General features: G+C 36.0%; 1 protein-coding gene across 1 annotated transcript; it reads right to left on the bottom strand.

The window, feature by feature from the left end:
• Positions 1-2,083: 2,083 nt before the first annotated feature.
• On the bottom strand, positions 2,084-11,571 carry LOC119992105 (protein unc-50 homolog). Its single transcript, XM_038838730.1, has 10 exons — positions 11,282-11,571; positions 7,962-8,029; positions 7,403-7,428; positions 5,955-6,045; positions 4,971-5,066; positions 3,425-3,493; positions 3,248-3,306; positions 3,042-3,164; positions 2,598-2,669; positions 2,084-2,518 (listed from the first exon to the last, which is right to left on the bottom strand). The coding sequence occupies exons 1-10, from the start codon at positions 11,369-11,371 to the stop codon at positions 2,454-2,456; spliced, it is 759 nt and encodes a 252-aa protein (XP_038694658.1). The 5' UTR covers positions 11,372-11,571; the 3' UTR covers positions 2,084-2,453.
• Positions 11,572-12,646: the final 1,075 nt, after the last annotated feature.

Below are 12,646 nucleotides of genomic sequence, written 5' to 3'. Positions count from 1 at the left end.
TGGAAAATGAAAACTACGACCACATGCATTCTACCCTATAAAAACCCAATTTTCACATACACAAGCTTGACTAATTAAGATCACCTCCATACTTTTATAAGAACAAATAGTATCTCCATACATAAATGGCTGCAAAGCTACAATATTCTTCTGCAACCCTAACCCTAATTATACTTATTTTGTTTGGCTTTAGAAGTTGTTTTGAAGCCCAAGCTCGACCGTTGGAGACTTTGAAGCTGCGCAGCTCCATAGAAGGCTCCTTGATCGATAGATTCTTGCTCCTTCGGGCGACGAAGCACTCAGGGCCGAGCCGTGGTGGTCTAGGTCACAGATCTACACATTTGCCCAATATGAAGCAGCAGAGTAAAGAATCCAATGGTCCAAGCTCGGAGGAGCACCGATGAAAACTTATCTCATTCCTGGCCTTAATTTCTTCTTCGGCAAAAATATCGTTTATATCCTCCAACTATCAAGGTTTTTCCGAATCGATCCTTATACTATAAACTCAGCTATTTCTATCATCCAACTTTCAAATTTTTGTTCTATTTTTGTCCTGAATCACACTTTCGGTGAGATTTTCGCTGGATTTTGCTTATGTGGCTTCAAACTCTAACCAATTTTACGGATGGCGTGATGATGTGTCAAAAACAAAAAAAAATAAAATCTTCTACACATGGCATCCACATGGCCAATAAAATAAAAAACAAAAACAAATAAACCTATAATATGAAGAACAACCAAGGACATGTTGCTCCAACCATTGTATTCAAAGACTTTGAAATACTCGTCTCTAGGCCTCTTATCGCAAAACCCACTCCCGAGCTGACTCCGGCCGCTTCACTCAACCGTCTGCGAGGATCTGGGTCTGCCCTTTTTGCTTCTAGGTTACCATTGCGAAGATCTGGGTCTGCCCCTTTTGCCTCCATGGTTGCGAAGATATGGGTCTGCCCTACTGAAGATCTGGGAGAGAAGGAGCGAGCGAGTTGCCGGTAAGATCGAATGTCTGAAAATACGAAAGAAAATGGCTTGTTCTTTTGCTGGGTTTAGTGAGAGAAGGGAGAGAAAGGAGCTATCATGAGTTCTCGATTTGATTTTTTTAAAATTTCATTTTACATGTGGAAAGAAAGAAGGAAATTTTAAAAATTTTTTTGATACATCAACATGTCACTTGTATTGTTCACCGGAATTTGGATGTCACATCAGCAAAATCCAACAAATATCTCGTTGGAAGTGTGACTCAGTACAGAACCAAAAAAAATTTGTTAGTTGGAAGATAGAAACGAGTGAGTTTATAGTTTAAGGATAGAATCGAAAAAGCGTTGACAGTTGAAGGATATAAATGATATTTTTGCCTCTCTCTTCTATATATGCAACTTCTCTTTAGTGGTAAAATAAACCTTCTGTCTCCAAATTTAAGGGGTGTTTATGCAACTATTAGGGGTCCAATTACTTGTTACCCTTTAATTTTCTCACATTTTATCGAAATAATGTAATTGTATGTAGGATAAATTTGATGAGAAACAGATTTTGATTTCATTTTCTGAATTTATAGACAAAATACAAAATGGGGATCAAGAAAATTACAAACCATCAAGAAGCACACAATATTATATGTCAATAATACCCTCATCTAAAAATTCTCCAAAAAGTAATTAATAATCATCAAATAAAATAAACACATGTGATTCGTGGTTAGCCGGGTTCAGGTTGGTTGGTTGGTTTTGGACCTCAAGATGTGGATTCAAATCGGTATTGGCATGGGGTACAACAAAAGCCAGGTCGGTACCCCACTCTAATACTTTCGAATATCCAGATTCCAAATCTAATAAAAAAACACATGAACATAAAAATACTATTGAATATCCAATTATCTTTCTACCTTCTATCATTCTCTCTCACAAATATCCTCTTTCTTCTTCCTCCAATCTCTCTCGTCTCTTTCTTTCTTCTTCCTCAAAAAGAATAAAATCAATCACAGAATCAAATCTCAAACCAAATCTGGTTAAAGTTTCCACAAAATAGAAATTTCACATAAATCATGAAATATTTAAGAAGGGCAAAATGGGGCAAAGAAACCATCGATGATGGCAAACTCAAAAAATAGCTCATATTTGATTTATGCTGAATTGAGAATTCAGATATAACAAATAAAAACTATAAAATTCACAAACTGAAACTCAGCTTAAATTTTCCAAACAAAATTGACAATACACGCAAAATCATTACATTCAGTTGATTGGTTAGACTAGTAATTGGATCACTGAAAAAATTTTCCTACCTCGACAGCCACACGCCATGGGAACAGAAAGCGTAAAGAAGCTGCCGATGCTGTTTCATGTTGCAATCCATACTTTTCCTCTAGCGCATTCCTCCACTTCATGTAATCTATTATCTATGAATTCGGTTTCCCAACTCACTCAATATATTCCATCCTATGTGTTAACCCTAGCAAGTCATAACCTTTGACTAAAGTACATATTCATAAAGTATCTGGAAGGATTGAATCCACTTAAAATCACTGCAAAACAAATGAACTCAAGTTTTAGCAACAAAAAAACCAAAGCAGAATACAAACAGGAAAATGTTCAGACGCTTACAGATAGGAGAAAGGACAATGACAGCCCCAATTGGATAGAGGAAAAATGTGGTCCTTTCCAGAAACGGTAGTACTGCAGCATAAAACGCGTTATAATTAGCCAGCTAATCGATCAATGCAGTAATAGACGACTTGTGAGCAAATTGAACTTTCTGTGGGATCCTCAATCAGGATATGAAATTATGCAAGCGTTTCCAAAGAAATAATATAATGTACATATATAGGCTATGTCCCACCTATCCTAGTAAATAACATCTTTTATCGAATAGCTTGCTAAGAGAGTAGGTTGGTATTGTTCCTAAATAGAGGACTGGTCATAGAATATGGCACCAATCACACAACGATTTTGTAGCCGGAGAACTGTGAACAGCATAATGTTCCCATGACACATTTAGATCTATAATACACTATAAAAGAAAATGTCAAATACTAAAATTCAGCTTACCATCATAGCCCAAGAAGTTGAGATAATGGTAGTAAGAGGCCGCCACCATGAAAAGTAGATTTGATAGAAGTAAGGGTAAAAAACCATGGGCTACCAAAAGAGGTGAAAGAAAGAATTGTATAACTGCAAAAAAGAAAACCCAATCACACTGTGCTTATTAAAGTTGAGTTCTAAAAGAACAAAGCCAAGCAACTTTCAAAAATTACCGTATAGCACAACAAACATTGGAAAGAAAGAATTGCAGTGCACATCAAACGCATAGAGCCTTCAATAGAAAGAAAACTAGTCAGCCCCAAACAAATATCAGACGGTAATATATGGTACAAAAATGAAGACATCAACTCGCAATGGATAAAAATTATAACACAAAATTCCCGACTTGCCATTCAACACGTTGCTCAACCACATGACTATTTGGAACCTCTTCCCGTAGGTAAGCATTCGTCAGGAACCTGCACATTAATTGAGGGTTACAAGCTTTCATTACGTAATATTGTGAAACCTCAACTCACTAAGTCCTATAAGAAAGTAGACCAATCAGAAAGCAGTTGAGCATCAAGAAAACAGAAAACTGTAAGTTACAATATATCAGGAAAGGAACATGATTAGTAAGACGAATATTTATCAATAGGCAAAGGACCCGGAATAAGGGTTTAACCTAGCTTTCAATAATTACAAAAAAGCCAAGTGCACAGTAGTCTGAGTTCAATGAAGCCAGTAGATGTCATACATAGAAAGGGAAACAATGACAACAATAAGTTCCATTCATCCAACTCAATCCCATTAATTTTGAGCAGCTGACAAGAGTAACAAAATTTTACTTACGGTCATTGATTGGGATGCAACTCGGCTGTTAGGAAAAGTCTATGAAGGTGAGGGAGGGACCCAAGTTCAGAGTACATGTAATTTACAAAGTGGTAAAGATGAAATAGCTTTTGATATTGACAAAGAATTCTGATTGGGATGCACTTTGACCCATGGATACAGAAACAACCAAGTATAATGTACATCAGATAAGGGACATAAATATAAAGATGAATCAATAAATTGGTTATTCAAAATTTATATATATGCTTGAATGAATGTTGACATCTACAAACTATAGCATCAAAGTAGGTGACCAACCCAGAAATGAATTTGCAAGTACAGATCACAGGATCCTCACTTACCAGCAAACGTACTAACTCAGCAAATCGAGGATCAAGAGTTAATTTTAGAAGACACAAAAGCAACAAATAAAAAAGCAAACAACAAAATGAGAGGTGTTTGGCAAGAACTCAAGTGTGTTTCAAGATTAAGAGATGAAAAACATCAACCTTACAGTGTTCCAACACAACCAAAGAGTATCATCAACAATGCCACTTATCAAGCATTCTTCAGTATTTTAAAGCTTGAACAAATAAGTAGTCAAACAATGGATTGTTCCAGAGAAATGATTACTTTTACAGGTTATTAGTAAGAACACAAACTCCATAAGGGAATTACTCTTCAAAATCACAAAAATAAATAAAGGCCTAAAGGTGATCAAGAATTTGGCCTGGCCAGGCCAGGACCTAAAATATAAAATGAGGCCGAGTCACCCTAAGTTTATCTTAATTTTAGGCCAGGCATCTTCTAAGGCATACAACAGTATGTGACATCATCTATACATTTCCATTGCGCGTCACATTATAAAATAGTTTAAATTTCATCTAGTATCAAATCAGGCTTCTATGTACAGTACCACAGCCCGTGAATCTTTGTTAAAGTCCACAGTGAACTGGAACATCAATCTCAGGTCAGAGGGGCCACAAAGCCCACGACACATCTATAACACCAAGCAGATAAAGCATTTATATGAACAGTTAATCCATCGCTATTCCCATCAAACTGAGTGTAGCCATAATTGCAACATGAATATTACGCTCGTAGGTAAAAATTGCTTCCTACCAACAACATGTCGCTATAAGTGCTCCAGTAATTAGAAAATGGAAAAGCAATACTGAAATAACCACGAATACAGCATGCGTTGCGCTATGATCATACCTGAAAGAAAGAGAAGCAAGATAATAATTGATCAGTTGACAAGAACTTATCGAAGTCCATAAATAAGGCAGTAGTAACTATTCATTCTAAAACGAATATTTTCTTCAAAAACTTTTACTGAATCATGAGAAATTCTTGAAGATGCAGAAGGTGACTAGTTATTCCTCCGTCGCACATCGCCTAGGTAGGAAGTTATGAAGTGCTTTACATGGGCAAGCCCACACGTAACTAGCATGACGCATTTTAAAGTCGTGCAGGTGTGAGGCCCAAAGCAAACAATATTGTGCTAGCAGGTTTGGGCCTGCATCGGTTCGGTACTAGAGCTGAGACCCAGGTGGGATGTATGTGGGATCACACGAGGATGTGTTTCTTTGAGGAGGGGAGGTAATGATGTAGAAGGTCCTCTAGTGGAAGGTGACTGGTCATTCCTCTGTCCCACATCGTCTGCGTAGGAAGTTATGAAGTGCTTTATATGGGCTACCCCGCCCATAACCAGCATGTTCTTTTAAAGTCGTGCAGGTGTGAGAGCCAAAGCGAACAACATTGTGCTACCGGTTTGGGCTAGCATAATATGATGCTTCTTAACTTGGAATAAGTTATTACATCGAAGTCGCAACATTTATTGGTCATGCATATGCCATATGCACAGCATAACAATTCAAATGTCGAAGTAGACAAGGACTTCAGAACTTATTTTCAATTCCCATGCTACAGCAAAACACACAATCTCCAGAATGCAGAAGTATGCTTATGCATATCGGTCCACAACAAACCCCCCAGTTAGGGGAGCTTACCACTGGGTTTTTTTTTCTTTTAATGTAAATGTTACAATTACAATGAATCATTCTATCATAGCAATCACCACTAGGAAGGACTTGAGAAACTTACGCAGCACAATAAGCCAAAGTTGCAACCACCAAAAGGAGGCTGCAGATCACAACAAAAGCAGGGTCGTCACGTGCCCATTGATTTTTAGTTTCTGAGAGAAAAAAGATCGAGAAGAATTTTTCAGTTCCAAAAAAAATATCTAATAGAGTGCTCAAAAAAAACTTTAAATCAGAGAAGTTTATCAAAAAATACACATTAAAACTACCTGGTTTCACAGCCTATTGTTTTGGTTCAAAGGAAAGGAGGGGAAACGTCATAATGTGTGAGAGATTCTGATTTGTTACAGCATTAATATAAAGTTCAGCACTGTCAAGGTGGGTTATTATAAAATTTACTTTTCCCAAAACATGCATACTAGCCTGATTCCTGGGTCTCCAAACAGGCCCTCTTGGTTTATTGTTATAATCTGGTACCTACATGTACAAAAATAAAGAGAGACGAAGAGGGACACGAAAAATGTATCACACGCTAGCTAAGAGCTTCGTTAGAATGGGAACCTAGGTAAGAGATTGTTACACTAGCATACAAGGTCTACTCCTTCCTTTTTCTTTTGCCAACAACTAAATAATATTTAGAAAAACTCAACAGGCAAGCCAAATAAATGGGAAGAATGCAATCCCTTCTAGACATCTTGCTATCTCCCCCGTGTTTGTTTCGAGTCTTTGTATTCTAAATATGGTAATAGTAAGATCTTATAAATATCGGTTGAATAGTTATTGCATGATAATTCTGGAATATTGAATTACAAATCTCGAAAATAGAAGCATCTCTAAAATTACAAGAAAACACATAGCAATCTCATTTCAATTAAAAAATAACAACAACAAACATCAGAAGCCTCTAGAACAATCAAGTTAGCTATCTAAATAGTGGTCACGTAACAGAACCAAAGATATGACAAGATGCAGAACCGAAAGCTGAAAGCAAGAATCAACTTGGGTACAAGCCTTTGATGGCTAACATACCACATACTTACGTAACACTGTAAATATCGATCGCAACTGTGAAGCACTGCAATAATTGTGTGGTACAAAAACCGGGATAACAGTATGTGATTTATGAACATAAAATGTACACTACAGATGTGCGGAGTGGCATTTTCGACAGATTACTACATCTATCAAAAAATAAATCATATAACAATTGCATAACCAATTTGTCTGGACTCTTAAGGACATCTCATAACTGTGTTTACTGCATCCAACACTTGAGTGTCAATGACGTATACAACTTCCACCATTAAGAAAAAGAATATAATTCCAAAAATATTTTGAAGAAGATAGACAAGCCAGTGAAGTAGTGGACACAAGATCCTTTTTAAAAAATGCACCATAAAAAAAAATTCATGAAGCGGATAGCAATAAATCCTAAGAGGCAATAGAATAGTTAAATTACCAATGAAAACCAATCAAATGAAAGTCAACTTGTTCAGTAGGAAATGGACTTACGTTTATGATACTTAGTATGCTGATAGCTGCATCCATAACACGTTCCACATGCAAAAGGAGCAGATAATTTAATTAACTTACCTCCAAAGCTATTTAAAATAAAAATTAATTGCCAATTACCACAAACAATAGACTCCTAATCATACATGACCAAAACAATTTGGCGAATATATTTAAGACAAATTGGTATAGATTATCCTTCAAAAAATTTATAAATCGATGAAAGTTTACTTGAAAGGAAAAAAAATTCAATATGAAAATCTGTTCCAAACAAAGCTTGAAATTTTTATGATAGAAGCACCAAGGTTGGAAGATCGGTCGCAAAACGTAGGACAATGCAAGGCAGCATGGCTTAACTGTTCCTTCCACCCTAAGTTTTATACTTAATATACATACATTAAAATTAATTTATTATTCGAGAACGCAAAATATGTGAAAGCCTTGTGCACGGGAGTTGTTTAACTTTTTACTCGAGAATGCAAAACAAAAAAAAAAGCTGTGCGAGAATAATAGCAATAGTTGTATTCAAATGATGATATCTAAATAGGTAGCTACTTACACAACTTTTGGTGAGGTGCATAGGTGGAGCATTTGCCAGAAAGTATATTCAATATCCATTTGTTGCCACTACAATAAACCATGAACAAATTAAGATGACCATATGTATCAAACATTACCATCTTAAAAAGAAAAAAAAAAGCTATCTGACATTCCCGCTTAAAATATGTGAGAGAACTCATTTGCACAAAACATTATTTATGGTCCTTGTTTTCAGGTAGTTGGATCTTTTGGAACCACAAGAATCCGTAGGTGAATGAAATTCCAACACAGCACCTTTTCTTTTGAGAAGTGCTGCTCTTTCAAGACCACAATAGATGAAAGTTGTAAGTTGTGTTCCCTCGGATAAGATCCTTCCATTTAGCAGCACCTTAGGATGGCATATAGCCTTAAAGTTAAGGGCAACATTCAAACGAGGAAAGGCTTATGGTGGATAAGACAAGTAAGCCTCTCCAGACCATACAAGCGCACGGCGAGCCCATGCAAAAGGTTTGGTTAAGATATGCCAGATTCCACCAAGTATACAAATGGAACCTATCCATACATGTCCTCCAATTATATCTTCGAAATCGTCTACACTAACAATCCATCCTTCTCCTCCCGTGCCATGACAAATTAGAATGGGTGAACAAGAGGTAGGGGGATGGAATGAAAGAAAATAAAGAACACTAGTGGAAGTAATGTCCCATAAAGGAAGAAGTGTAGCTAGGAAACTAAGTTATTAATATAAAAAGATGTTTACACATAGTTGTAAGCCTGAGGATTACAAGGTCAAAATCAACAACAATATAAGAGAGGCGAATGTGTTTAGGTTGTGCTTATAAAAAAGGGATTGTGTTTGGTACGTGCGAGCATGCGGGCGGGTGGGCCAGGGAGTGGGAGGTTGGTGGATTAAATGTAGTTGGACTGGATGCATAAAAATTCTGTTCTCACTGAAAAAAGAGTGGCCAATGAAGAAAATTAAGCAAAATAATTTAGTTTCTAGCTTTCCATAACCTCATTATAGCTTACATGCAAAGGGGTTGTCTATATACTAGAAGGATAACCATGAAATATTGACAGAGAAACTTATATTCCAGCAAAGTGGTCCTCCGGTCTTTATACAATCACCTATAAAATTTTAGATTCAACTCTTTCCCATTAAAAATCCAAGAAGGGCACTTATGAAATACACAGGGTAGGCACAAAATAAGCACCTAAAGTAGGAGAAAGAACTTCGTAATCTATGTACTAGAAGGATAACCACTGAAAATGTTGTAGTGAACCATAGATTCTATAAAAGTGGGTCTCCATAGATTCTACAGCTTTCCTACTTCCTATGGGCATTGTTTGGTGCCCATAGGAAGTATTTTTCTTACTAATACTATTTGTTCTACTTTAAAGCTTAGATGGTCTAGTAGGCATGAGTGCCTGGAAATTCTCTTCGCTAATCCTTTTGGCTGACTTCTTCCTTTTTTTTTTCTTGCCACTAAAAAGTTGTGGGAGCTGTCTACAACAATAAAGTAACGCACACATCACCTTCCTTTGCTTTATTAAAGTTTCAAAATTTCTCATCATCATTTCCTTATAACACATTAACGCTTATACAATCCATATTCTTTCCTCTCCTCCACAAGGTTCGTCCACGGAGGGTGAGTCAAGGCCAAAGATCAGGCCGAAAGGCGTAGTCAATTGTACTACCCCTTGTTGGTCCCGAGGGACGGAGGAGGCTAGGTTAGCCGAAAGATGGTTATCGGTTCAAGGACGCAAGGTGTCCCTGCTTTTTCGGGGGAAGAAAGGGTAGAGAAAATGCCTCGAGCCAATGTTCAAGTACCAGGCGCTACGGCGCTGAAGTAACCCATGCCATACTCCCAGGAAAAGCTCGAACGACCTTCAACAAAAGGGTACTTGTACCCGAAACTGACACAGGTGGGTAGGTAGAGAATACCTAGTGACGCAAGGTCTTTTCACACTGAATTTCGAACTCTCAAACCTAATTTTAAGCTATTTCATCTGTTTCCCAGTAATTTGTAACCAGATCAAAACCTATGCACCAGATTCCCATTACGTGAAATAGAAACCTAACTACCTAAGATCCATGATATTCACAACCCTAGATCATATAAAAACTTGTAGGATATAAAATCCAGATACATGCAACATTATTACCTGCTGGAGAAAAAAAAAAGCATGGCAACTGAACATTGATCAGCTAATTCATTTAAGAAATATACAAAGCATCCTTCTTTTTGAATGGAAAGAAATTTTACTACACACCAAGTTGAAAATAATGACACGCATTACAGCATTTCAATACTATCACCATTCCCAAGGTCAATGGAGAATATATGAGAGAATCTTGATCATACAACTGCAGACAATAATTCCATAACATACGGAAAATTCATGGAAGTTCAGAAAAATAAAACCATCAAACCACCTCCCAAACGAAAATAAAATAATAAAAATCCAAGTGATGACATAAAAAGGATCCAGAACATAACTTCAACAAGTCAAAGCATCAGTATAAAGTAGAGAGCATACGGTAAAAAGGAGAACAATTCCCGTGCAGGTCAGTTACCACTTACCAACGTGCCTTACTCCCGTATAATATGTGGAGAGATTGTTTCCAAGAATACAATTGAATTAATATGCTATTCAAATTTAATTAATAACTTATTCTTTTATTTATTTTCAGATAAGGCATAATGTTCTATAATTAATTTTTTAGAGGGGGTAGGATCAAACATTGCATAAGGAGTTGCTAGTCATGGATAGGATATTCACACCTGTATTCATTATACGAGGAAATTATATCTCCAATACACAACTTCCACCAATACAGTCCTTGTGCCCTCCAAATATAACTTCAGTACTCCACCTAACCCCCTCCCCCCCTCCTTGGCCCCAATCATTAGTTCTATAAACGTCCACTAGTGCTGAAAACGTGCTTCTAATGTTATTGATCAACATTTAGATCAGTTCGAAAGAGTTTCGCACCTCAGTATACGAAATAAAAAAATTCAGGTGATTCTCGGCAAAGAACAGTCGGTTTTCCATAGTTATTCAAAATATACGACTTTCCAACAAAATTGTGCGATTAACAATTCTTGAATCAATTTGCTAGCACAAGCACAAGTAACTAAGGACAAACAAACAGTGAGATTTCATTGGAATTGACGATGAACAGAAATCTATATATTATCTGATCATGCGCACACAAGTAATTGGTGAATAGTGATTGCAACTTGACAAGAAGACCAGTACGATCCAATGACAGAGGAAAATCACAGTACGGTTGGCGATAAGATCAGATCCGCGAAAAGAGAAATAGAGAAGTACCTTCACAATTCGACGGAGGTACTGAGGGGACATGGAATTGGCTCGAGACGCGGAGGAAGAAGAACGCCCTTTAGAGACCGTGGGCAGCATTTTTGCTTAGTCTCGTCTTCTTCTTCGCCTTCAATTCCTTGATCGAAGATCTGTGGGTGTATGCTTCAGACCTCTGCTTACGGTGTTTCAGATGCGATAAAGAGAGGACTAAAAACGAGGACGTTTTAATTTTTTATTACTCTGAGTTTGAGCCTTGGGATTATTCGTCACCAACTCTCGACTCTGGAGTGACACACACACCAAATGGTTGTAACTTTCGACCATACTCTCCAATTTGATAGATAAAAAAAAAGTAATTTTATTTATTAATTTATCATTATTTTAATGATATTATGTAAGACGATCAAATATATTTTTAACTTATATATAATTTAATTCAACATTCTCTTCCCTCTAATTTACCCCATTTTAGTAAAAAGTATTTTGATAGAAATTTGATTAGATCTCCCCCGAACTCTTCAAATTCCTCCCTTTAATTTTCTCCTAATTTGCAAACATGTTTCCTTCTTTTAATTTCAATCAATATTTACTTATATTTGATTCAGTTCGGATCGTGGTTTTCATAAACCGAGTGTTGCTGTTGGATTTTCTCACTTTTCTAATCCTTCTTCGGTTTTGAGTTTGCAGAACTGAAGTTGTTCGATTCTTTGATGTCTTTTGACTTGTTTGATGTGTTTTTTCTATAACGCGATGTTGTTTTTTCTTTTTCTATTGATTTGATTTTGCATTTTAATTTTCTTTTTTTGAATGAAATTGATTTGTTCAGGGGTTTTACTATTGATTTATCTTTTATTCAAGTTTATCTTTATATTCGTTTTTTGTTTTAGTGATTTTTATGGTAATTTTTGTGGTAGTTTTGTTCTAGTGATAACATTTTGAAATTTATTAGTTGAGGTTTTCGTTTTTTTGTTTGTCTTTTTATATGTTTGTATGTGTTTTTGATAAATACATATATGTGAATTTTATCTGTTATAATTTATATGTTTAGATTTCTATTTTTCTGTTAGTTTTTTATATGTTTTTGATAGATACATATTTGTGAAAAATGTGGTTTTGGGGTGGTATTGTTCAGGTTATGTTGTGTTAAAATAAATCAGTTGAGATTTTTTTTTTTTGGTTTATATGTGTTTTTGATATATACATAGCTGTGAAAATTGTGATTTTTGTGGTGATTTTGTTTAGATTATGCTTTTTTGAAATTTATATGTTTATCTGTTGGAAATTTGAGGTTTATGTTCATATGTTATAAAATATGTATTTTTAAACAAATTGCAATGGCTCCATGCTTATTGCCTTCATCACTAAAAGCTAAAT

The sequence above is a fragment of the Tripterygium wilfordii genome, chromosome 22, assembly GCF_013401445.1.
Source record: "Tripterygium wilfordii isolate XIE 37 chromosome 22, ASM1340144v1, whole genome shotgun sequence".
In the NCBI taxonomy this organism is placed as follows: Eukaryota; Viridiplantae; Streptophyta; class Magnoliopsida; order Celastrales; family Celastraceae; genus Tripterygium; species Tripterygium wilfordii.
This window is presented reverse-complemented; position numbering and strand designations above follow the sequence as displayed.

Bases quoted from the DNA above. Each gene is read 5' to 3' on its own strand.
- LOC119992105 (XM_038838730.1), bottom strand. From the start codon at position 11,371: ATGCTGCCCACGGTCTCTAAAGGGCGTTCTTCTTCCTCCGCGTCTCGA. The intron at 3,307-3,424 runs GCAAGTCGGGAA...TTTCTATTGAAG, and splicing joins GTTGAGCAACGTGTTGAATG to GCTCTATGCGTTTGATGTGC. The intron at 3,165-3,247 runs GTAATTTTTGAA...TCTTTTTTGCAG, and splicing joins AATGTTTGTTGTGCTATACG to TTATACAATTCTTTCTTTCA.